The sequence below is a fragment of the Gossypium raimondii genome, chromosome 3 (assembly GCF_025698545.1).
Source record: "Gossypium raimondii isolate GPD5lz chromosome 3, ASM2569854v1, whole genome shotgun sequence".
Lineage (NCBI taxonomy): Eukaryota > Viridiplantae > Streptophyta > Magnoliopsida > Malvales > Malvaceae > Gossypium > Gossypium raimondii.
In genome coordinates this window covers 2,597,516-2,624,898 of record NC_068567.1, presented here as the reverse complement: position 1 = coordinate 2,624,898, position 27,383 = coordinate 2,597,516, and the positions used below count along the sequence as shown (strand labels likewise).

Below are 27,383 nucleotides of genomic sequence, written 5' to 3'. Positions count from 1 at the left end.
GGTAATGTTTAGGTAACAATTTGTTTATTTTTGACCAGCTCATGTCTGGTATATGTATTGGCATTATGCCATCTTTCAAGTTAATGAAAAATTCATCAAAGATTCAACATCAAACTCTCTCTTCTTGCTTTTCTTTTGTCTTTCAAGTTCGATTCTCTTTTGTTTGCTCAGCAACTATCGAGCTTTCAAGCTCAAGGAACTGCTTACTTCCTTCATTTTTCACATTCTTAGTTCCAACATGTTCTCAATCCCCATGGATATAGTTTTCTCCTTATATATGGCTGACCTTGATTTGCTTTATGGTAATCTGCTGATTTGCTAGAGTCTGAAAAACTTGAAAAAGGCATACAAAATTGTGTGATGGAGATAATTAAGAAAACAGAAAACAAAGTTGTGAGTGGAGAAGCTGACAGCTTCGGTGATGATTATCTGGGATTACTTGTAAATGCTTATCATGATTTGAACGATAAAAACAAGCTTTCATTAGAAGACTCGGTAGGTGAATGCAAAACAATCTACTTTGCTGGACAATCAACTCTAGGTTCATTGCTTTCATGGATAGTCCTACATTTGGCAATCCATGGAGATTGGCAAGAAAAAGCAAGAAGAGAGGTGATTGACATATTTGGTAACCAAAATCCACTTCTTGAAGGCATCACCAAACTCAAAACGGTAAGTAAACTATAACCAGGTATTTAAATAGTGATCGCTACACTAACATATTTCGTTTTTGCAAACAGATGTTTATGATCATCAATGGAACTATCTAAGATTGTATGGTCCAATAAATGGCCTGCCAAGAGAAGTTGCAGGAGAAGTTCAGTTAGGAAAGCTAGTCTTGCCTGCTAATATAGATATTCTGGTTCTAAACAGCGGACTTCATCGTGACCCTTATTTGTGGGGTGATGATGTGCATCTTTTTAAACCGGAGAGATTCTCCGAAAGGATTGCCAAAGCTACCAACTACAATGCGACTGGATCGGGACCTCGATCTTGTGTTGGTATGACCTTTGCAATGATAGAAACTAAGGTTGTACTCTCCATGATTTTACAACGTTACACCGTTACCCTCTCCCCTATGTCCACTCTCCAATACCTATTATTTCCCTTGTACCACAACATGGAATTCAAGTAATACTTGAGTCACTGCATAATAATGCTTGTAGTACATAGTTGTTAAGAAATAGGGGTTTAGCATAATTGGTTTATGTTTGTTTTTTATTAGAATAAAGACATGTTTAGGTTATCTATTAATACAAGTCGTTTTTCTGTATTATGATTCGACCATATAATAACACTTAGTATTAGTTAAAAGTTTAATAATCAATAAGCTAATATTTACTCCTCTTTTGTTTTGCATGTAAAAAGTATTGAGAATAATATACAAAGGATATTAATGTATTTAATTGATATTTTATTAAACAATTTTGTTAAAATATATAAATATACAAAGACGAATCTTCTATACTTTGGACAACTAGATTCTAGTAGCACATATAGGACTTGTCCTTCTACTAAAACCCATTTTACAAGCCAAGAAGATCTTGTACACAATTTCGTTGAAAGAATCATATTTAAATTTGTTATTTGAAATTTGGTCATCAATGAAGATGTCTTACGATATTATAAAATTTTCATTTCTTTAGAAAATGCACTCCAATTCCAAATTTCTCTCTCTCTCTCTTTTTCTTCTTCAAATTTTATAAAATCAATTGAAATTTGATGAAATTAATGAATACTAAAAATTTTATCACACGCGTTTACATGTAAAAGTCACAAATTTAAAACACAAATGTGTATTTAAAATAACACAATAAATAATGAAACATATAGTTTGAAATTTGATGACTCTTTATCATTTGATCATTTCGGACTATATCTTGCTTGCATTTGCTTAGTTTTTTTTTTAGTGTTTTATATGTTTTAAATTCATTTTAGTTTATTTTACTTTTTTATGTTTGCATAGTAAACATGATGTGTTTTTAGTGTTTTCACACATTTAGTTTCAATAAGATGTTTCATGTGGCATTTGCAAGTAAAATAGGTTTGGGAATATGTCAATACATGGAACCATGAGATTAAATACACTAAGCCTAAAGTTGATCCAATTTGATGAGTGACAGTTCAATGCTTAAAGATTCAAAATGTGTAATTTGGGCGCATTTAGAACTCCTGATCGGAACACTACTTTGGGTGTACTTTATATTGTCGAAAGGGGTTTTGAAAATATATTCAAATATCGGAACACCAATGCTAAAACGCATCAGGGAGAAATCCAAAAGTAAAAAAAAAAAATTACAAGCTTCAAATTGATGGACAATTTTACAGCATTTTTGTATTTGGATCATATCTTCTAATATATTTAGAGTTTAGAGTTGAAATTTTTACAATGAATGTACAAGATGCAGATATGCAATCAACTTTCTTTGATTTTTTGCTTTAGGAGTTGTTAACTTGAACGAAGAAGTCAACAAATAACATGTGAAAAATGATTCAAAAAGATGACAAAGAAGCGGGCCTAGCAATTTATTACTAGCAAGTCCTTTGCATTGTCATTTTCCTCTTCCCAAATCTCTATAAACAACCTTTAGTTTTAGAATAGAAGGCAACGTGGAGTTGAGATCATGATCATTTTCCTGCTAGTTTTTGTTTGTTTCTTTATCCTTGTAAAATCTCAAGTTTCTTATATCTATTATGTCTTTTTCACCTAAGTTTGAGTTGTTATATTTTGTTATGGTATTTTAAGTTTTCAATGCTGAGGTAACAGGGTGAGACTCTTGGAAAATATTAAAGTAAATTTCATCATCATTTGAGATAAAATTAATTATCAATCACTTGTCATAATCATACTTGCAAAGTAAGATTTTTTATTTATTTGTTATAGACAATAGATGGCACAATGAATGCTTAGATAAATTAACCTTGGTTTGTTGAAGACATAAAATTGGTATAATAAATATTTGAGTTCTTTTTTATAAGTTTTGAAGTTATTAAGTGATTATAACATCATATGTTATATTTTGCTCTGCATTTGAACAGTTGAACTTTCATTATTGCATCATACTTTGCTTATTGATTCATTTGCTGAATTCTTGGGCTTATCAGACAATCATATTGGACACTTATTTGATGGCATACCTTTACTTATAGATTCATATGCTTAATTATTGGACGCAAGTTGCTAAATTATCCTATTGGAACCTTTGTGTGGATGCTAATTGAGCAATAACATTAAGTATTAAAATTTAATCTTAATATGATACAAAAATTGGATTCTCTAACCTCAACACATTTTCTTTCCAGATATATATTTTTTAGTTTTTTATTTACATTTCTAGTGTTTTTTCTCCTACATTCATTTTTGACACTCATTCCAAAGTTAAGTATTTGTTTTAGCATAATACTTGTACCTTTTAAGTTCTAAGCAACTTTCCTATGGATCGAACTCGGCGCCTCGAGATTTTATTGCTCGAATATAATCTACACTTAGGTTGTAAACTTAGAAAACGTCTGTCAAAACTAATTAGTGATAACACATGAAATATTTATGTTACTACAATAAAAAATTAAATTACTTATCATAATATCATCATCAATCTTGAATTAGTGTCGAATTAAAAAAAAAGTTATTCTAAGTCTTTGATCTGACATGTTAATTTTTGTCCATTTTCTTGATTACCATAACCTACACAAACACACACCTCAAAAAGGAAAAAAAGCATTAATGGTTTATTTTCAAGCTAAATTATGAAGGGTATTTACAATTATTATATTTTCTGATTTGAATTTTCATAAATAATTTGATTCTTAAAAATATAAAAGTGTACCATTCAATTCTTTCAATTAAATTTTGGTATTGCCCAAAAGAACAAAATAAAATCAATTTATCAATAGGTTTTTTAGTCCTAATTTATTAATGAGTATCAAAATTATAAATATGTCCGAATTTATCAAAGGGTTAATTCACTTGATGTCCCTAAATTATAGATTAAATTTTAAATTAATATTTAAACTTTAAAAATATATTTAAATCATCGAATTGTAAGTAACATTCTAATTTGAAAATTTTAATTTTGGACTAACAAAGAAAATAATATGCTAATTATTATTTTTATCATAGTATTACATACAAGGTTTAATTGGACAGTATTTTTTAAACTAATAAAATTATCATTGAAAGGATAAATAAATTAATATAAAAACAAATGTTGGGCTGCACTAAAACCCGGACCAACAGGTCCACCCTTTACACCCGGACCTATAACCCAACACGTGTTTGATAAAATATAAAGCCAATGGCCCTTTACACAGTCGGTCCAATGACCATCAGATATGGCTTTCATCAATGTCATGTCATCAAATCTCCTTAGCTGTACAGACATTCTGAAGAAGAAAAAATTTGAAGTTAAAGTAAATTGCATATAAAAGAAAGCTTGGAAATTCAGTAGTAGTTAAACATTACATACCCCAAATGGCTTGTGAATTGAAGCAAGGCATGCCATCATCCTATATGTCTTCAAATATCTGCAACTGCCAATGATAATTCAACCACATCCTCTACTGTATGCACATTAAAGTCCTATAAACCTGATACTATTGATGGTAAATTCCATTGTCAAGATTTAAGACTATGCTTTCTCAACATCTGCATCAGAATCAAAACCAGATACAAAATAAAGCATTACCATCTTGTAATATAACATCTAGTAGGTTCTTGGACAATGTGAATCTACCAACACCAAGCAATACCATGCTCAGGGGCTGCATAAATTGCAAAATAAGCTTTTCAACTATATAGCAATTCCCAGGAACAAGGAAAAAAGAGGCTTCAGCCTAGCATTGCTGCCTTTGCTTCAAATCCCCCAACTTAGTGTTGTATGAGGATCAGAACTAATCTCACTATCAGGAAATAATATTTCATCATTCTGAAAGACGAAACATTCGAGGTACTGCAGTTTGACCTTCAAACTTATTCAGAGACAAACTCAGTGCCCAAGTCTCATTCATTTGAACAAATAATTGTAAACATGTAAGTGTGTTTGTTTGTATGTATATATATTTACCTGGTGAAGAATTTCAGAACCAGGAGGAACAAGAACCAACCAAGGACCCTTTGTCACCTCTTGCATCTCTCTGTTCAAAAACTCTTTTGGTGATGCGAAACGCCATCTCTGATTTTAGACACCTGTTACAATTCTATTATTATACTTTGGGTTGTTTCTATTTGAAATGCCACCACTTACATGCAATCACTTGAAGCTTAGGGGGATAGAGGTCATTTACCTATGACAGAATATGATACAAAAGTCAAACCACCAAGGATATAACTTCTGCAATTTTATAGAAACCCAACGGTAGTTCAACCACACCCTCTCCTATAATTCAACAAGCACGTTTTTGAAGCAGATGAATCCCATTTAATGAAAGAAAATCTCTCTTTGTTCCTTTGGAATTCAAATTCCATTGTTGCTAGAACAGCATTTTTAGATCTTGTCACATTAACCTGGACTGAGTGATCAACAAAAAATTCCACTGGGACCTGGATGCAAAATGAATTAACAGTTATACACTCATGCCAAGCTACAGAAGGAAAAAAAGTGCATATAAAAGCAAAATTACAAGCCAGTGCATTGATCTTGTTAGGATCATTGCCTAGATTCTTCATGTACCTCATTTCAGTCCATTCCATGTTATGGATCAAGTACCTATGCAATTCATCAAGGTAACTTTGTCGTTGCTACAAGAACAAATACAATATGATATGATAGTGAACTTTGTCAATATTTATTAAGAAAAAAAATGCTCATAGTCATAAGAAACTAGTACCGTCTGACTCTACTTTCCATGTCCTGCTTCAAGTACCTCCTGCATGGCGAAATGGTAACATAAAATTACAATAGAGTCTGGAAAATGAATGTCAATGTACAAGTACGATATGATAGTGAACTTGGTAAAGACAGAGAAAAATGCGGTTATGAAAAACAATATATATCAACAACTATCTTTTCAAATTAGAAAGACTAATGCTTACCAGCTAATTTTGAAACAAGAATTATGATGGAGTCACCTACATCTTGTTCTGTTTCTTTTCCCACCCTTTTTGAACTTGTTAACCCATTTGTTTCCCAACTCATTCAGCACTGTATATCCAATACATAGCCCAACGACCAATCCACTAGCGTAACCTATCAACACAATTTTCCAAGTAGACATAGCATATAACCATGAATCTTCATCTTCCCAAGGAAGTGGTGGCATTGGAAGACCAACTTCATTGCATTTCTTGGACAATGGTTGACCGCATAATTTTGGATTCCCACGGTAAGAATCATTTGAAAATGTAATGAACTGATTGCTTTGTGGTATGCTCCCTTCAAGTTGGTTGTAAGACAAGTTCAATGCTGCTAAGAAAGTTAAATCTGTAAGCTGTGGAGGAATCTTCCCTGACAGCTCATTCTGTGAGAGATCCAAAGACTAGATCTTTTAGGTTTTGAACTGCTACTGGGATTTCGTCGTCGAAGTTATTATACGACAAGTTTAGCACTTTGAGTGACCTCAACATTTGTATTTCTTCTGGTATTCTCCCATGGAAACTATTGTTGGAAAGGTCAAGACAAGTAAGAATTGTCAAGACTTTTTGGTACAACATTTCAATCCCTTTATTAACAATTGTCACAGAATCTTGATAGTATTGCTCTCCGATATAAACCAGCTTAGCTTTGTCGTCATTTGTTATCTGCATCATTGCCTTCAAGCTTTGCAAAAATGCAATGGACAAGTCACCTGAAAAGTTGTTGGAAGCAGTGTCCAATATGCGTAGCTTTGGAAACCCACGTTCCGTGTCGAATTTTGTAATGGTGCCGTAGAATCTGTTTGCTCGCAAAATGAGAACCTTCAAGGAAGGCAGCTTCTCTAACCAAAATGGGAATGTATCATGAACCACAAGTGCTGTGCAATTGGCTAATGATCTTGGCAGCTTCCCTTCCAATTTATTCCCACCTATTTTGAGTGACCTTAGTTGAGTGGCTTGAACGAAATCAATGGATAGTTCACCAGAAAACTGATTTGAAGCAATGTCCAACACATCCAAAGTTGGGAAAACAAATTTATGTTTAATTTGACCATAAAATCTGTTTTCCCGCAATATGAGAACTTTTAGCTCAGTCAGTTTCTCCAACCAAAAAGGGAATGTATCATGCATCATGTTGTTTCCCACATCCAAAACTTCAAGCTGAGTGCATTCCGCTAATGATCTTGGCAACTCTCCTTCCAATCTATTCTCACCAACGTTGAGAAGCCATAGTTGGGTTGCTTTTGAAAATTTTGGTAAGATTCCATTGAAATTATTTCCATGAAGATCCAACCGACTCAGAGCACTCATATTGCCCAAGCAATTTGGAATTGGGCCACTCAAACTGTTATAAGATGCATTGAAACCACTAAGTCGACTCATTTTGTATAAGCAATTTGGAATTGGGCCGCTCAAATTATTATTAGAGACATCGAGGTCAATGAGTTGACTCATATTGCATAAGCAATTTGGAATTGGGCCACTCAAATTGTTATGAGATGCAGTGAAATGCGAAAGTTGACTCAAATTGCAAATAGGTCTAGGTAAGGAGCTTTGTGAAGAAGTTGAACTCTGGTTGGGTAAAAGTTGGTCCAAAGATGAGAGATGGTTATTTGCAAGATTGAGATAATGCAAACTTTTCTTCCACGCCCAGTTTGGTATTGCACCACTTATTTTGTTATTTGAAAGGTCAAGTTCTGTTAAATTTTCTGGACTCCTTAAAATCTCTGGAAACGAACTTATGTTACAGAATTCTAGATACAATTCCCTCAACTTTGGAACGGAGAAGTTTGCATCACTTGAGGGAAGCTGATTTGGAAAATCAATCATATTGAAAGAAAGGTCAACCCATGAAAGGGTGCTCTTCCACAACCAATTAGGCACAACCCCATAGATATGATTGTTAGAAAGATCTAACTCAACCAACTTGTCTTGTGCTTTGATGAATTCGGGAAATTCAGTAAGGTTGCATGACCTTAGGCTTAGGCTCTCTAATAGGGGAAAAGTAAGACTTTCGTTGTCACTTTCGGTTACCAAGTTTATGTTGGACAGCGTCAGATCCCTCAAGTTATTCAATTGGACAGACATGTCAAGCTTCATAAAACTAAAGCTATTGCCTTCAATATGAAGCCTTTCAAGCCTTGGAAGTTGAAGCATTGACTTTGGGATTGGTCCTGTTAAATAATTATTGCCTATATATAGTACTTTAATCAAAGAAGAAGATGCATTGGGGAACTCATCAATTTTCCCAACCAATTGATTGTCTCCAAGATACAAGGTCTTCAACGATGGAAGAGTAAATAAAGAAGAATGTATTGACCCAAAAAGCTTGTTCCCATCCAAATAGAGATTTACAAGATTAGGAACTCCAAATCTATGAAACGAAGGGATTAAACCACTGAAATTATTATATCTTAGATCTAAGTTCACCAGGTGACTAAGATTTGCAATTGACGATGGAATGGGTCCAAAAATATTGCAATAAGAAAGCTCTAAATTTGTCAGGAACTTCAGATTTCCAATTGATTCAGGTAGTTTTCCACTAAAATTTGTATAAATAAGCGACAATCTCTGTAAAGCACTGTTTGAAGGAAATTCTGGCAACTCACCCATAAGTTGGAAGTTTAATGAAATGTCAATGCTTTGAATTTTTGGCAATAAGAGAATTCCGGTAGGAAAATGGCCACTCAAAGTGCAATCCCTCAAACTGAGAGAAACCAAACGAGAGGAATTTACCAAGAAATTGGGAGGTAAATAAGAGATTGGGTTCCCATCAAGGACAAGTTTGGAAAGAAAAGAGAGTCTTGAGAGTGAAGAACATAATGGACCTTCTAAACCACAGCTTGACAGACTCAACACATGCAGGTCTGGAAGTACAAGAGATGTGGTTTCACACCATTTAGTACTTTGAGTCGAAATGTCGACACCATCCAAATAAAGCTCCGTGAGAAACTTCAAATTCTTGATAAATGTCTTGAAGTTTGGTTTCTCTAGTTTCAGAGATAGTAAATAATAATCATAACCATTTCTTTGATAGCAACTACCTTGATAGGATAGATCAAGAGAAACTAACCTTGTTAAGAATGAGATGTTCATTGGAATTTGGCCATGGAAACATGAGCTTGAAAGGTTGAGATGAGTAAGATTTTGGAGTTTATCAAACCCATACGAAAACAACGTGGTATTAAAGTTATTTCCAGCAAGATTCAGATGTTGAAGATGATGGAGATTGACTATGGAGTGAAAGCTGCCTGAAAGGTTTTTGTAACTAAGATCAATGCCAACGACATGACCATAAGCATCACAAGTGACTCCTTCCCAAGAACAACAATCAGTGTTGGGATCCCAAAGCTCGAATTTGGAAGAGAAAGTAAAATTAGGGGCATAATAAAGATGCTGCTGCAATTTCAACAGAAGAGATCTCTGGTCATCAAGGCATTGCTTAGGGAGATGAGTTTGAGGAGGTGAAAAAGACAAGACAAGAGGAAGGAAGCATGAGAAGAGAAAGAGTGAAATAAGGAAATGAAGAGTGTTCATGTTTGGTGGGTGTGGAGGAGGATTGTTTCCATACAACTTATTTATACACAAATGTGTAGTTTACATACAATTTTTTTATTATTTTTGGACTAACGTAGAAAATGATGGTAAGAAAGACTTTTTGAGATTCCAAAGCTAAAGTAGCAACAAACATTCGTCAAATTAACAAAGAGAAAGTAGTTGAATTTGCTTTACGTCTTTCCTTTTTATTTCCTTCTCAACGTACTAAAGCAAGGGATAATAATAATAATATATTAAAGCTCTTAGTCATAATGCATGTATCATTTATTCTTAATATCTTAACAGTAATTTATTCCATTCACACTTAATTTTCTTTACATCTTGTTAATTGAGTATTAGATCGATTGGTATAGGTATTATTATCAATGTAAAATGATGTAAGTTTAAGTGTGCTAAGACGATTATCCTCCTACTTTTGGATTAGAGTAGGGCTTTGGATGATTGTAAGTATTATCTAACAAAAGAAACATATTTAAAATTTCACTTTGAAGTTAATTAAAATTATAAAAAAATGAAAGAAATGGAGATGGTTCTTTTGCTCCATCTTTAGTCTATATGAATAATATTCCAAGGTTCCGTCTTTTCTCCTTAAGCAATGGATTAAATTCTAAATTATTATCCCAACTTTAAAACATTTTAATAAAATCCTCAAAATAACTGTCTAATTTGAAATTTTTAATAATTTTAATTTTGAACTAACAAAGAAAATGATATTATTAGCCTTATTCTTAATTTTTTGGCATGCATGTAAATGTAACGGTAAACAAATCTTGGTTTGATTAGAAAAAATCAAATTTCGAGTTAATTGAATTAAATTATTCGAGTAAACTTAGATAAGTATTTTGAGTTTCGAGTTCGAATTGAGTTGAATTTTATAATTTGAATAACTCGAATAATTAAAATAACAAATTGGTGTAAATAAATTTTGGTCCCTATCAAGTATGAAAATGAACAAATTGGTCTCTATCAAGTTTTTTTTTTGCTTTGAAAAGTTTTAAATACACATGGTTTCAAATTTATGTGCTCTAACATGAATTAGTTATATTGTAACAATATTTTAAATTGACATGTTAAGTTTTTTTTAATTTAACTCGAACAATTTCACTCGACTTGATTCGAAAATTTTCAAATCGAGTTAGGATGGTAAAATAGGATTTGTCAACTCGATTAACTCAAAATTTTTCACTCAATTTGATCTAACACTCACATGTATGTAAATGTTTAAAACTAAGTCCTCTTACCTTTTTCATTTAAAAATCTCAACGTAGTCATTAAAATCGCAAGTATTTTTCATAAAACTTTTCAACTTGAAATTTTGATTAGTTTATCCTCATATGACGTGGCATATGATTAATATAATTAAACATATTAAATTGAAATATTTTATAAAAACTACCAATGACGATAATAATTTGACTAGATTTTTAAATTGAAAAAGTAAAAGTATTGATTTTTAATTTTTAAAGTATAGGGTCAAATCTCAAGTTTTATACAAATACAGGACTAACAACGCATTTTAACACCCCAAATTATGGGTTGAATTCTAAATTAAATAATAGTATGAGATATTGTTAGTCTTAATCTTAATTTTAATATTTAGCACTGCATACAAATGTCTAAGTCTTGATAAGTATTAAAAAGTAACATATTTTAACCTCGTTCTTAATGTGTTTGTCGAAACCATTTTTAAAAAATAAAAAATTTTAAGGTTGTCGACTTTAAAAAATGAAAATTGGGAGTCGCCACCAATCTTTTATTAAGGTGTGATTGGGTCACCTAAAAACGACTTTGGTCTACGAATTTTAGAAGAACGGGTCCGGGAGTCGGTTACGCATGAGGAAGGATTAGCACCCTCATTACGCCCAAAAATTGGTACCTAGTTAATTAATTAATGTCTTAAGGTTGAAAATTTTAAAAATATAATCTTTAAAAACTTAAAACGTTGCATATTAAGACCCTTTTCAATTTAGAGAAGCAAAAATGCCACACCCAATACGTTAGGGCACAACATTCTAATTTCCCCCAAAATGAATTAGGTCAGAATACTTATACAATAAAACTTTAAAAGAACATCCACTCATCCAAGATTTAAGAAATCACACCCAATACGTTAGGGCACGATCCCTTTAGAATCCCAAACTCGAATATTTCCTTTACTTTAAAAGAACATCCACTTATCCAAGATTTAAGAAATCACACCCAATACGTTAGGGCACAATTCCTTTAGAATCTCAAACTCGGAATATTTCCTTCATGATTTTTTAAAAAAATTTTCATTTCGAGAAATCAATGCGTCACATCCAATACGTTAGGACACAACGTGTTGAATTCCCAATAATGAGTTTTTATTTTAATTAAAAGAATATCCATTTTGAAAAAGTTTGATTTTAAAAATCGAGTAAAAAATGTAATGTTATGCTACATTAAATATATAATGCAATAATAAATACTACGATAGCATAGAAATAATACAAATATATGAACAAATAAGTAAAATAATGGCCTGCAAAATATCAAATAAATAGACAAGATAATAAAAATATATGTAAACATAAATTAATAGACAAATAACTGAAATAAATAAATAAAATATACATACATCCATGAAAATATATAAGTTTAAAATAATTAAGATAATATCAAAATTAATAAAACATGTGTCTAAAATATACGAAAAATATTAGTTTTTTTTAAGGTGTAAATACATGCAAAAGAAACATATTTATATATATACATATAATAATAATAATTTCATAAAAAAAATTAGAAATACTGATTTTAAGAAAAATATGAGAAAGGACTAAATTGGGTCGGAAGTAAAAAAACAGGGGTAAATCCGCAAATAAATAAAAGTAAAAGGATTAATTTGAACGCGCGAATTACATAGAGGGGCTGGAAGGGAAATTTTCCCTTCTCCTCTAAAACGACGCCGTTCAACTTAGACCCAATTGAAATAAAAATAAATAAAAGGGTAAATTAAGAAAAATAAAAATAAAAAAAAACTTAATTACAAAAACATTAAAAGGCGGAGGGGCTAAATAAAATAAATAAATAAAATTCGCAGTGGTATCACCTTCTCCCCCTTTTTAAAATCGTAAATAAGTAAAAAAAATAATCGAAAGAAAAAAATAGTAAGCCACCTTTAAAAAACTGCCAATCGTTCTCTTTTTTATTCCTCTTCCTCCTTTTTTCTCTCCTTTCTTTACAATGAAGGGAGAGGCCTCTATTTATAGTTGAGCCTCCCCAAATCCAACGGTACAGATCAATTACATCAACGGCTGAGATTAAAGGGTATCTCTAAGATTACAAAATCATATCTTCTAAGATTGCATATCATATCAAAGATTATACATCATATCTAAGATTGCATATCATATCTAAGATTGCATATCATATCTAGGATTGCATATCATATATAAGATTGCATATCCTCAAAAATTATGTTTCCATATGTGAGCCCGGGCTAAAATTGGGTATTACAGTGTTTTTGGGTGATTATTCAATTTTAATGGTGAATTTTATGCTCCTAATCCTTTAGATTCATGATTTTATGCTTAATAGAGCATTTGGGAGTAAAAGAAGCGAAAAATGAGTGAAAACCGGAGCAAGCTATAGAAGCCACACAAGCTGACCCATTCCACACGGCCTACCACATAGCCATGTGGTAGACTATATCAATTTTAAGGGATTTCACACCCAGCTGCGGAAAAATGCGATTTTTAGGTTTTTTGGGCATTCTAGGATGTATATATGACAAAAATAAAAAGAGAGGAGTAAGCCGCATAGAATATTTAAGAAAACAACTTGAAAAAAATCATTGAAGCCGTCTTGGAAGATTTCCGTCAAGATTGAAGATTCTCAGATTCTTAGGGAGTTATCATGAGTTCCTTTATTTCTTTCGGTTATTCTATCTCATGGATGTTTTTATTTTCGAGTATAAACTAATTTTCTAAATACCTAAGAAAGACGAACCCTGTGATGAATTCTGTCATTTGATTTTTATTTTACATAATAGACGCTTAGTTTCTTATTTTCAATTATGTGTGCTCAATTCTTGGTTTAATATTTCTAGATTATTGATCCATGTTCAATGTGTTTAAATCAAATGAAGAATAGATCAAGTTTAAGAGTAGATCTTGCGTGGTTGAGTGAAGTTGCATGCAATTCTAGAAATAGGACAACATAAATCTACCGAATTAGAGTCAAATCTAATAAGGAATCTATAGAACAAGTCAATGCGATAATAGGGATTTTAATTAGACTGAAATTTCAAAATCAACCTAGCTTTCCCACTATATTATTTCTTTGACAGGAATTTGGGTCACGCAACTCTAATAGTTAAATAATAGAAAGACGGTAATTACTAGTACGTTTATCTTCGTGAAAATGATATCTTTATTCACTATAACTATCCTATTAATTGATAGGTACAATTACTTTAGTCAAATTTTTAATTACTTTTATGACCCATCAAATCTTTCTTTTTCTTTTTTTTTCTTTTTTTTTTTTTCTGATTTTTAGTATATGAATGTAATGGTCTCCCACTTCATTTAAGTCTAAGTCATTATAAAAACAAGGGTGGAAATTATGATGACGGAACTTAACATAATTTCTTCGAAAAAAGAAAAGATGGAATTGTGGTGAGTGTCTTAGCTGATTGAGATAAATTGATGGCTCAAAGACTAAATTTCCTCATAATTTAGTGACTTTTCAATAATCTCCTTAAAGCGTATGAAATGAACAGATACACACTGAAATTAACGACTAAAAAAAGTCAATAATGGGCTGCTTTGAGGAAAATATAAACTATCCTTAGTCTTTGCTTTTAATCTGTGGAATTGTTTGGCACTTTTCTTATAATATTTCAACTTGAGTCCTCACTTTAAATTTTAAACCCTTTATTATGTGCATTAAATCATAATATTTTTATTCAAATTTTAAATAAAAAGTTTATCTTAAATTTAAAAGTCCAAAATTGTGAGTCCATTGTTTACAAAAGTAAAGCTAATTTGAAATACAGATATTCAAGGATTAATATTTACATCTATTCCAAATTCATTATAGATAATAATTAGAATATTTAAATTTAAATATGATCAGAATTTATAATATCAAAATTCATAGCAATATTAAAATGAGGGAAAGTAATTCCAAATTGATAGTGGGCACTTTTTCACTCACTTTTTCGGTCTTTTAAAATTCTAAAGTGATGAAACTTACTAATTTAATTTCTGACTTTCTTTTAACTTATTTACATTTCCTGAACTTTCTCAACATATTAAAGCAAGGGATAATAATAATTAATTATTATTAGAATAAATTACACCAGCAGCCATTTAATTTTGATCTCAATAACAAAACAGTCACTCAACTTTTAAAAAATAACAAATTGATCATTAACATTATTAAAAACTGACAAATCAATCACCCACTAACATTTTTCGTTATAGGTCTAACGAAACAGGTGACGTGGTCAATTAACTTGCCACAATGGAAACCCATTTTAAGAATCAAACAAAACACTAAAAGAAGAAAAAGATGAGGAGGAGAAGAAATGGATATGTTGAAACAAGAAAAACCATCATAGATCCAAACTTTTCCTTCCTCATTGTTTGTTCACCCCCTCCCAACTTCCCGTCGCTTAACTCGGTGAAGAAGACCTTCCTTAATAATTTTATAGATTTCCTTAACAATGTTTCATTTGTAAATCAACCTTGATTTTATAGATTTTTTTAACTATTTCTAGATCTAGGGTTAGATTTTATTGGAAATTGGGGTTATAGATTTTCTCTCTCTGTTTTTGGGTTGAGTCATTACAATTTATTGAAAAAGGGTCGAGATGAAGAGGTAGGACCCTTGTTCTCGTGTGGATGAACCTTGGATATTACAAGAGAAGAAGGCCTAAACTTCTCTCTTTCATTTTACTTTCTCTTCTTTTTTGTGCCTTCATATTGGCTCCTCACTTCTTTAAATTTTTTTTTTTTTTTGCTTTATCTCATCTCTTAAGCTCTTCTTTTTCCTTTCTTGGGCTTCAATTAATTGCCTTTGCTTTTTTTTTTTCTCTCTCTTGTTCATTCATCTTGACTTCTCTTACATATTTTTTAACATATTCTTTTGGTGTACAAAATGATAGTATTGCTAGAGATATGGATGTAAATGCTCCTATTTGTTCTTCAATCTCTAATGGTTAGTAGTTAGTACTATTTTTTTTGCACCTTCTTGGTATAATTGAACAACCTTTCATATCAGGAATGTCGAAACCCTTTTTTGAAATCAAATTTTTATTTTTTAAAATGAAAATGGAGTCGCCATCAATCTTTTTTATTTAGGTGTTGTTAGGTCACCTTGAAATTCAATCATTTTAATAAAATGTTAAATTTACTAAAATGATGATTTTTTGTCTACAAACTCTGGAAATGAGTTCTAGAGTCAGTTACGCATGAGGAAGGATTAACACCCTTATAATGCCCAAAATTGATACCTAGTTGATTACTTGATGTCTTAACATCGAGACTTGTGGATTAGAAGAAAATTTACAATACGACCCTTTTTTTTGGCATGATGTTATTTGATTAAAATACAGCTAATTAAATCAAATTTTATGAAAAATGCCTTTGTATTTCGAGTTAATCGGGAAGAAAATCATGTCTCGTAAGTTAGGGCATAATGTCTCAAATCTCCAAAAATAAGAAATTAAATCAAATTTTATGAAGAATGTCTTCGTATTTCAAGTTAATCGAGAAGAAAATCATGCCTCATAAGTTAGGGCACGATGTCTCGAATTCTCGAAAATAAGAATGCTCATTTCTTAATTATTGCTCAAATCTTATATATTTTTAATTATTATTTCTTCCAAAAAAGAGAAGGGATGTTTGATTATTTTGGTTCGAGGGAGAAATTGTACCCTGTAAGTTAAGGGCACAATTTCTAGAAATCCTCAAAATAAAGAATATCGCCTTAGTCTTTATTCTTTTATGCACTTATGCCTAAAAATAGATGTATGTAGCAATTGTTTACAATGTAAGATAATGGAAAAATTATGGTAAAATAACATAAATAATAAAACAAAATGACAATAATATAATGAGTACAAATGAAAAGCCAATAAAAATATTTAATTAATAATATTATCTAATAATACTAATAATGAAATAATATAAAATTCATGATAATAATAGAATTATGTTAATAAAATATTGGTTCTTTAAGCTTAATTTTAACAAAATTAATATCAATTAACAACTATAATTACTTAATAATATTAGTAATATCAATAATTAAAAGTAAGGATCAAAATTTAAAAATAAAAATCGACGGTAAAAAAATAAAAAAGTAAATATATGGACTTAATTAAATGAATGGAGGATTAAATTAAAATTCAAACAAAACGTAAAGCACAAATTGCAAGAAAAAAATAAAGGAAAGGGGAATAAAGGACTAAATTAAAAATATAACAAAACAAAAAGCCTAAATTATAAAGAAACAGAACTTAAAGGATTAAATTAAAATAAAGTAGAAAACTTTAAGGGGTCAAATGGAAATTATCCCCTTCATATTGACACGTGTTACTCCTCAAGGGGTCATAGTGGGTCAGAGGACTAAATTGCAAAAGAAATTAAATTATAGGGCAAAAATTAAAACAAATAAAATGAGCAGGACTAAATTAAAAAAATGAAAAAGTGAAAGGACCAAAACTGCAAATATCCCCTCACTTCAAAAACACCCGAATCGTAAGGGGAAAATAGGTCAGTTTTTTGGTTGAGTTCAAAACGACATCGTTTTGGGGTTTCTGAAGCTAGGCCAAAACGCCATCGTTTTGATATGTCTATATAAGTTAAAATTTTGAAAAAAAAAATCATTTTAGCATGTTCTTTAAAAACAACTTCATTCTCCTTTTTTTTTTCTTTAAAGTGGCTTCAAATCCAGCCATGGGGCCAGCGAGTCTCCGCTGTGGCCGCCGGTCACCCGCGACAGAAACCGTCGCCTTCGGTGGCCAAAGATTGCCAAATAAATTCCCCATAATCCTTTTCCGTGTAGATCTCTGATCTAGAGTCAAAATCACTAAAATCTTAGCCAAAATCTCAAAAAATGAAAAAAACCTTTCGGTTTCTACTCTCTTCGACGAGGCTTCTCAAGTCGAAGGGGACCTCTGACGACGGCGCAAAACAGGTAAAGTTTCTCCCTTTTTATTTTTTATTATTTCAAAAAGAGAAAAATCAAAATAAAATAATAATAATAAACAATAAAATGTACCTTTTTGAATTTTGTGGTATTTTTATTTTGATTCTTCTGATATATTTTTTTGTATTTCGATTTTGTTTTTTTATTTCGGTGTATTCGATCCCCTTTTCGTGTTACAAAGATCGGTTTTTATAACTGAAATAATATTACAATATATGTTTTTTTCAATTTCTTGTTTCTACTTCTTTTCCTTTTTTGTGTTTCTTGCAAAGGCGATGGAAGTCAACGGGGTTGCTACTGCCATTTTGGTGCAAGGGGAAAGGTTTTCGGTGTAGTGTCCGCTGACATGCCGAGGAGCGATGCAGTAGGGGGCTAAGGCAACTAGGGTTTCTGCTGAAAGATTAGGATTTTGGGCCATTGAGCCTTCTCTTTGTATTTGGGCTTGTAATAATTTTTTGGGCTCTCGAGCTTTGTAAATGGATTGTTATTTTTTGCTATTGTTTTATTATTGGGCCCGAGCAAAATTGGGCTCTTACAATTGCCCTTATTTGATTATTGTAGTGTAACGGGAATGGAGCAAAGACTTTAAATGAGGACCAATTTTGTTCAGTCCCGTTGAATCTTGACTTCTCTAGTGCCTCTGTTTTTCAAGCAACTCACTCTTTCAGTTCCTTGGTTACTATACTTTACTGTATTCGCTTCACTACAACTTTAGGAAGGTAGGATCTAGTATTACGATTTCATCTTGCTCCATTGCAACCTCAAGGAGTTAAGATTTGTTGTGGTAAATTCAATCTGACCCACTGCAACTTCAGGGGTATAGAATTTGTAGCTTCATCTTGCTCCATTGCAACTTCAGGGAGATAAGATTCACTATTGGAACTTCAGGGAGATAAGACTCGCTATGGTAGATTCAACTTGACCCACTGCAACTTCAGGGGAATAGGATTTGTAGCTTTAATCTGCTCCACTGTAACTTCAGGGAGATAAGATTCGCTATGGTAGATTCAATCTGACCCACTACAACTTTAGGGGCATAAGATTTGTGGTTTCACTGATCTGTTACACCGTTCTCTAGGGAACAGGACCTGTAGAATCCGTTTCATAGGCCTATATTTCATGTCAAACGATTAGAATGTTATGATCGGAATGAATTAAATGCTCCTAAATAGATGTATATGAATGATATTTGTATGAATGCAACATGCCATTTTTTAGAATAATCCCCTTTTTAGTGCCAAGGTTGACATTAATCGTTGTTCGTCAAGGTTCTATCACTGATGTGTTACCATGCCTTTTTGTTCAGATCTGGTATCTTTGATAGGAAACCCGAAAAGGTAATCACAATTTGGACTATTTGTTTCGTGATGTTTCCAACTTTCAAATTTGGTTAGTTCTAACTAGTGGTCCTGTTTCAGGTCCCTGTACTATTTAGAGATTTTTCATAGCAGCACGTAGAAATCCTTTTAGTTTAATATTGTTTGTCCATTAATCGCCATTTTAATGCAAAAATGTTTGAATAAGGTCGTAACAATGGACAAAATTAAAATTTATTGGGAGTAAAGCTCTAAATGAAAAGATAATCAAAATAGCAGACATTGCTAAAACATAAAACAAGTGAAATGAAATTAGGTGCCTCAGATATCGTAGCATGAACTTCTTCGCACAAACTTTTTAAGGACCATTTTGAGCCTAATATGTGTTTAGGGGATCTAGAATACTTCGTTGATGCTTCAAGATACATATTTTTTCCTCCTTGTTACTTCTGAGGGGACAAGGCTACCATATACCCTACCTTTGATCAAAATTTGAGCCGCCTTTTTTGGGTTTTCAACTCAAAACTCCTTTAGTCTCAAGACGCCCTTTGCGGATTTTTTCCTTGGCCTCTCCTTTTGTTTTTTTGTTTTTTTAGGTGAAATACCTCTTTATTGAATCTGAATTCACAGGGTTAGGCAAATCTCTGCCATCCATCTCGGTCAAAACCAATGCTCCACCAGAAAAGACTTTTTTACCATATAAGGTCCTTCCTAATTTGGCATCCATTTTCCTCTAAAGTCTTCTTGTATGGGAAGGATCTTTTTCGGCACTAAGTCCCCATCATGAAATTCTCTGGCGTGAACCTTGTTTTCATAAGCTCGCATAATTTGTTTTTGGTACATCTGACCATGACGGATAGCTTTTAACCTTTTCTCTTGGAACAAGTTCAACTGATCATATCGAGATTGGATCTATTCTACTTCATCTAACTTCAACTCTGATAAAACTCGCAAAGAAGGAATCTTAACTTCAATGGGCAAAACCACCTCCATTCCATAAACCAATGAGAAAGGCGTTGCCCCGGTTGAGGTTCTGACAGACGTTTAATAAGCATAGAGGGCAAATGGTAATTTTTAATTCCAATCTTTATAAGTCTCTGTCTTTTTCCCATTATCTTCTTAATGTTCTTATTTGCTGTCTCCACTGCATCATTCATTTTTAGGCGATATGGTGACAAGTTATGATGCTTGATCTTGAATTGGTTGTAGACCTCCGATGTCATGCTGTTGTTCAAATTCAATGCATTGTCAGATATGATCCTTTCTAACTTCTATATCGACATTTGATCTTTTTCTTCAAGAATTTGTTAACTGTCGATTTTGTGACATTGGCATAAGAAGCGGCATCTACCCACTTGGTAAAGTAATCGATGACCACAAAGATGAATTGGTACTCGTTGAAAGCTTTTGGCGAGATTGACCCAATGACATACATGCCCCGCATAGAGAAAAGCCATGGAGAAGTCATAACATGAAGAGTTAAGGAAGGCACATGAATTTTGTCTCTATAAATTTGGCTTTTGTGACACCTTTTGGCATAATTGATACAATCACCTTCCATGGTGGACCAATAATATCTGAATCTCATGATTTGCCTAGTCATTATAAAACTATTAGCGTGTGTTCCATAAACGCCTTCATGGACTTCTTCTAAGATTTTCTTGGCCTCTACGACATCTACACATCTTAGTAACACCTAATTCTTTCTTCTTTTGTATAGGATCTCCCCATGTAGGACATACTTATTAGCCAGTCTTCTAAGTGTCCTTTTATCATTCTCGATTGCCTGCTCAGGGCATTCATGATCCTTTACATATTGTAATATGTCATGGTACCAAGGGTGATCATCCTTTTCTTCTTCCTCGATATTGTGACAATGGGCCGAAGCTTCATAAATACTCATCTGGATAGGTTTTACATCCTCTTGTTTGTTCACTTTGACCATAGAAGCTAAGGTAGTCAAGGCATCGGCCATTTGATTTTCATCTCACGGGAGGTAGCAAAAGATGATGTCATCAAACTCCTTAATTAACTCAAGGAGCAGCCTTCGATAATCAATCAACTTGGGATCTCTTGTCTCTCATTCACCTTTAAGTTGATAGATCACTAGTGTAGAATCCTCATATAACTCCAACATTTTGAATTGCATTCTATAGCTACACGAATACCCATGATACATGCTTCGTATTTTATCATATTATTTGTGCAATCAAAGTCAAATTTACTGGTGAAAGGATAATGATCTCTATTTGAAGATACCAGGACTGCCCCAATTCTGTTACCCATGGCATTTGAGGCTCCGTCAAAATTTAATTTCCTGGGATATTCTCTTGGAGCACCTTCTTTAGTGGTTGAAACATACATCAAATCCTCGTTTGAAAAATTGAAATTTAAATACTCGTAATCTTCTAGAGCTCTGCTAGCTAAGAATCCGCTATTGCACTCTCTTTTATTGCTTTTTGGTTTACATAGATCATATCCAATTCGGATAGTAGAATTTACCACTAGGCCATTCTTCCATTTAATGCAATCAATTCTATCATGTATGGTACAACATGTATTATCTCAGCTTCAGGGTAGTCCAGGTTAAGGCGCAACATGATTTCTCAATTGGTGAATATATTGTCTCACATTCAGTGAACTTCTTACTGAGGTAATACATTGCTCTTTCTTTCCTCCCTGACTCATCATGTTGGCCAAGCAAATACTGCCAAGTACAGTATCAGTGGCTTATCTGGGCTAGGTAGCATCAGCACTAGGGCATTGGACAAGTAATGTTTAACCTTATCGAAGGTTTTCTGGCATTCCTCATCCCATACACCTAGATCATGTTTCTTAAGGAGACGGAATATGGGGTCATATTTCTCAGTTAGTTGTGAGATGAACAGGGTAATGTAATTTAATCTCCCTAAGAAACCCCAGATCTCCTTTTGGGTACGCAGTGAAAGTAACTCTTGTATAGCTTTAAATTTATCCGGTCTATCTCGATCCCTTTTGCTGCTAACTATAAACCCTAGCAATTTACTCGACGTGGCCTTGAAAGTGCATTTTGCAGGATTCAACTTTAGCTGGAATTTTTTCAACCTCAAAAATAGTTTCCTCAAGACTTTTACATGCTCCTCTTCTGTTCAGGATTTTTTGATCATATCATCGACGTAAACATGGCTCTTTGATACATCGCTCCTATATTTTTCAGCCTGAATGGCATTACTTTATAGAAAAATGTTCCCAACATGGTTACAAATATGGTCTTTTTCATATCTTTCATATGCATCTTTATCTGGTTGTATTTGGAGAAACTGTCCATGAAGGAGAACAGTGAATAACCTGTCGTGTTGTCCACTAAGGTATGGATGTAAGGTAACGAGAAATTATCCTTCAGGCAGGCTTTGTTTAAATCTCCATAGTCTATACATATTCGTACTTTTCCATCTTTCTTAGGGACGAGGACTATGTTGGCTACCCACTCCGAATATTTAACCACTTGTAGGAAATCAGCATCAAATTGTTTCTTAACCTCTTCTTTTATTTTCAACAGGACGTCGGGCCTCATCCTTCAAAGTTTATGTTGAACCAACTTGTATTCTTCCTTTATGGGAAGCCGGTGTACCACAATATCAGTACTTAGACCAGGCATGTCTTGATACGACCATGCAAAGACATCTTTAAATTCTTGGAGTAACTCAATGAGGTCTCGTTTTGTCTCTGCAGTGATGCAAGTTTCGATCTTCACCTCTTTCTTTTCTTGTTTGTCTCCTAAGCTCAAAATTTTCACTAACTGTTTGTGAGGTAGAATCTGTTTCTCATATTGTTCTAACATACTTAACAAATTAGGAGATAAGTTGTAATCTCGATCATTTTCAAAGTCTTAAGGTTCCTGCTCAAAAGGAGACTCTAAGTCAGCAGCAGCGGCGCTTGTATCATTGATATTTGGAGACCTGTTATAGGAATAAAAGAAGACCCCAAAGAACAAATGAATTTAAGAATAATTATCTGTGTGGTATGAGTATGAATGAAATGAAAAAATAGAAGAATATTTGCCAAATGAGACACAAGGATTTATTATTTTATTGAAATAAAAAAGTTTTTTTTTTATTTTTTTATTTCAAAATTTAACAAACCAATTGATACCCAATGAGATTAAAGAATATATAATTATTTAAATCTAAAATATGAAAAAAAAAATACTCTTGCAAAACACAGTTAATTTTTATTTTTTGTGGTCTCCACAAATGGCCAGCTACCTGTACCAGGACACTGGCAAATAACCGCCTGCAGCGGTACATTCCTCGGCACCATTCTGCATAGCCATGGCACCGCAGCTCTATGAGGAGCACATACTCCTTCCCTCCAAGCTCCTATATAGGAGGATCCAATAAAAATACAAAAAGAGGTTAGCACCGCCGCCGCCAGATTTGCCCATATGTTAAGAGTATTCATCAGTTATCACGCCGTAATCAATGAAATTCATAACCCGATAACAACGGTGATTCCATTACCATTTTTTTTGTTATTAGTATTTTTCTTAGTATTGTAGCATACCAATTCTTCCCTGCATCTGGGAAACTAGTTTAATCCTCTGTTTCATTGGATAAATTTCCCTACAAAGTATGTGTACATTGTAATGATAGTGTGACACATTGTTGGCCTTTACTAGACTGTAAGACATAATTTCTTTCATTATCTTTTAATTATTATTATCATATTATAACATAAAAAGTTTAATTGAAGGGTATTTTTTTAAAGTAATAAAACTATCATTGAAAGTATAAATAGACTAATCCCAATACCAATTTAGAATAGAATTATTGTATTTAAAGCAGAAGTTCAGAGTTGGGTAAACTAAATCCTAAGATAATAAGATCCAACATCCGCGTATGATACAATCTACATGTAAGAGAACGTCGAGTGCAGCATATCAGTTTTGGGATAATCCTTTTTGCCATATGCTTCTCCTTTTCTCAACTTTATTCTGCCAATCTGTGCTTTCTTCTCAGACTATTGGCCCGAAAATTAGAATATGAAGCTTCTCATTTCACTTGCAATTATCATGTTTTTCATATGCATAACATGGCTAATTTTTATTTCTTGTGAATAAATATTTCATTTCTGTAAATTCACTTAAATGTTTCATAATGGGAGAATCATTTGAAAAAGCTATCATATTTATAGTGTTTTACATTGTTTGTCAACTCTGGAAAACGGATCATATTTTAAGATATCTAATTTTTCATCATTTTATTTACTTATTTTTAAAGTAATAAAATTGTTATTAAAAGATAAATTAATTATTTGTACAAAACGAATGTCAGATTGCACAAAAACTCGGACCAATAGGTCTACCCATTACACCCGAGCCTAAAGCCCAACATGTGTTTGACAAAATATATAGCACAAAAACCCAAACAAAAAAGACAAAATTTATCATGCTTTGCGTGGTTTTCTACTTGAAGCTTAGAAGGACAGAGGTCATTTCCCTGTGACAAAATAAGAAACACAAGTCAAACCACCAAGAATATAACTTCTCATAAGCATACAAATATGGGAATGTTGCATAGGAAAAACAAAATCACTGTGTTACCACTCCTGCTGCTTAAATTAAGGAATTGCAATGTTGTATGATCCAAAATTAGTTTGTAACATCAATCTTTTCAAAATATAAAGACTATAGTTTCAAAAGGAAATGTATACCTGTTGACTTTAATACATGAATTCCGACACGATCACCTAGATCTTCTTCTTTTCTTTTCCGTGTTTTTGAACTTGTCAACCCATTTGTTTCCCAACTCATTCAACACTCATATCCGATACATAGCCCAATGACCAAACCACTACCATAACCTATCAAAACAATTTTCCAAGTTGACATAGCATATAACCATGATTCCTCTTCCCCGGAGGCGGTGGCCTGGAAGACCGTCTTCATTGCATTTCTTGGACAATGGTTGACCGCATAATTTTGGATTCCCAAGATAAGAATCATTTGAAAATGTCTTGAATTGGTTGCCTTGCGGTATGCTCCCTTCAAGTGGGTTGTAAGAAAAGTTCAGTGCCTCTAGGAAAGTTAGAGTTGTAAGTCGTGGAGGAATCTTCCCGATAGCTCATTCTGTGATGATCCAAAGACTCCGGATCTTTTAGGTTTTGAACGCTCTTCGGGATTTCACCGAGAAGCTATTATAGGACAAGTTTAGCACTTTGAGTGACCTCAGATTTGTATTTCTTCCGGTATTCTCCCATGGAAACTATTGTTGGAAAGGTCAAGACAAGTAAGAGTGGTTAAGATTTTCTCGTAAAATGCCTTAATCCCTTTGTTGAAAATTGTCACCGAATCTTGATAATAATTCTCTCCGATGTAATCCAAACTTAGCTTTGTCGTCATTTGTTAATCGCATCATTGCCTTCAAGCTTTGCAAAAATTCAATGGACAAGTCGCCTGAAAAATTGTTGGAAGCAATGTCCAATATGCGTAGCTTTGGAAACCCACGTTCTGTGTTAAATTTTGTAATTGTGCCGTAGAATCTGTTTCCTCGCAAAATGAGAACCTTCAAGGAAGGCAACTTCTCTAACCAAAATGGGAATGTATCATGAACCATATTATTTCCAAGGTCCAGAACCTCAAGTGCTTTACAATTGGCTAATGATCTCGACAACTTCCCTTCTAATTTATTCCCACCTATTTTGAGTGACCTTAGTCGAGTGGCTTGAAGGAAATCAATGGATAGTTCACCAGAAAACTGGTTTGAAGCAATGTCCAACACATCCAAAGTTGGGAAAACAAATCTATGTTTAATTTGACCATAAAATCTGTTTTCCCGCAATATTAGAACCTGTTGGTGCAACAATAGAATCAAGCAGACTCAGCAAGTATCTTGTCGAGCAAGCCTCGAAACTTGCTGAGCAAATAAACAATTTCGAGTTAAAGAAAGAAGAAAATAAGCTGGGGAAATTTGAGAGAATATTGATGAACAAAACTGATTTGATTCATACAAAAAAACAATGGCTTGAAGCCAGTACATAACTCAAGCATAAGGCTTGTCAAAATCAACAAGTAATTACCTACCTCCACTAATTACATAGAAACTTGAAATCTTAGCTTGTAAACTTATACAAAAGTGTGTTTACAGCTCATACATAAGCTAATTACATCAATCAGAAAGCTAACTTAGTTAGAAATGAACTAACACTCATTTCATCAACTAAATATAACAAAATGAACAAAATGAGCTTGCATCGCAGCCTCTTGCATCTGCTCCACTTTGCTTGGTCTTCATGGCTTGTATGGAATCGAGTGTTGGCTTCATGCTGACCAACTTCAACACTCCTCCTTGGTTAGCATGGTGCAAACACCTAATTTTCTTCTTAAATGCTCAAACCTTGTGACATTAAGGGCTTTAGTCAAAATGTCCGCAAGTCGGTCCTCTCAATTGCAAGTGAATTAGCTTCACTTTCGAGCTTGCTCCATTTCTCGAACAACATATAGCTTAATGCTAAAATGCTTTGTTCTTCCATGGAACACAGATTTTTGGCAATTGCAACAAGAGATTGATTGTCACGAAGATCTCTGTTGCTTCCTTTGATCCATATTCAAATCACCAGATTTTCCTAAGCCAAATGGCTTGGTTGATAAGACTTGTCTGCGCCACATACTCGCTTCAGCAGAGATTGTGCCACCAGACTTTGCTTCTTCGAGCTCCAGCAGAACATAGTGAACCAAGGTTGAAAGCATACCCCGAGGTGCTTTTCATGTCATCTATCGATCCAAATTACCACTATCAAGTACCCAACTAGATTTAGATTTCCTTTCCTCATTGTACCTTAAGCCATAGTCCAAAGTGCCTTTGACATATCTCGAGCACTCTCTTGGCGACTGAAAATGCTTCTCATTGCAACAATGCAAGAACCTTGAGAGCAATCCTACAAGATACATTATGTCCGGTCTAGTGGCGATCAAGTATAGCAAACAACCAACTAGACTCTCAGTAGGTAGTTTCACATACCTTCTCAAAATTTCCTTGGCTCGATAGTTTTTCTCCAACAAAGAATGGTGTTTTAGTTGGTTTGTTGTTTTGCATGGAGAACTTGGTCGAATCTTTGTGGCAAAGCTCTTCCGACTTAAAAATATCCCATTCGTGCTTGAGTCACCTCCATTCCAAGAAAATAGGACATCTCCCAAGATCGACATTTCAAACACCTCTTGCATCTTGGTCTTGAAATTAACCAAGATCGCCGATCTCCTCCTGTCACCAAGAAGTCATCAA

The 27,383-nt window shown here is 33.2% G+C and overlaps 2 protein-coding genes across 3 annotated transcripts; one reads left to right on the top strand and one right to left on the bottom strand.

Annotated features, from left to right (window-relative positions):
• Window positions 1–360: 360 nt before the first annotated feature.
• Window positions 361–1,135, top strand: LOC128039821 (cytochrome P450 CYP749A22-like). The gene is made up of 2 exons (XM_052628441.1): window positions 361–628; window positions 741–1,135. The coding sequence occupies exons 1-2, from the start codon at window positions 361–363 to the stop codon at window positions 1,133–1,135; spliced, it is 663 nt and encodes a 220-aa protein (XP_052484401.1).
• Window positions 1,136–4,086: 2,951 nt separating this feature from the next.
• LOC105796494 (receptor-like protein 7) lies at window positions 4,087–9,630 on the bottom strand. 2 transcript variants are annotated; one of them, XM_052627930.1, is made up of 8 exons: window positions 6,032–9,630; window positions 5,827–5,865; window positions 5,670–5,737; window positions 5,284–5,539; window positions 5,064–5,185; window positions 4,686–4,761; window positions 4,467–4,593; window positions 4,087–4,383 (listed from the first exon to the last, which is right to left on the bottom strand). In XM_052627930.1, the coding sequence occupies exon 1, from the start codon at window positions 9,605–9,607 to the stop codon at window positions 6,452–6,454; it is 3,156 nt and encodes a 1,051-aa protein (XP_052483890.1). In that variant the 5' UTR covers window positions 9,608–9,630; the 3' UTR covers window positions 4,087–4,383; window positions 4,467–4,593; window positions 4,686–4,761; window positions 5,064–5,185; window positions 5,284–5,539; window positions 5,670–5,737; window positions 5,827–5,865; window positions 6,032–6,451. The 2 variants fall into 2 exon arrangements, with proteins under 2 accessions (XP_052483890.1, XP_052483889.1); XM_052627929.1 differs by lacking the exon at window positions 4,686–4,761 and having other exon boundaries at window positions 4,467–4,645.
• Between the last annotated feature and the right edge of the window lie 17,753 nt (window positions 9,631–27,383).

What these genes read in the sequence shown, in the direction of transcription:
- LOC105796494 (XM_052627930.1), bottom strand. Translation starts at nt 9,607, where the DNA reads ATGAACACTCTTCATTTCCTTATTTCACTCTTTCTCTTCTCATGCTTC.
- LOC128039821 (XM_052628441.1), top strand. Translation starts at nt 361, where the DNA reads ATGGAGATAATTAAGAAAACAGAAAACAAAGTTGTGAGTGGAGAAGCT. An exon ending in AGAGGTGATTGACATATTTG is followed by an intron (nt 629 to 740) that starts GTAACCAAAATC and finishes TTTTGCAAACAG; the next exon opens with ATGTTTATGATCATCAATGG.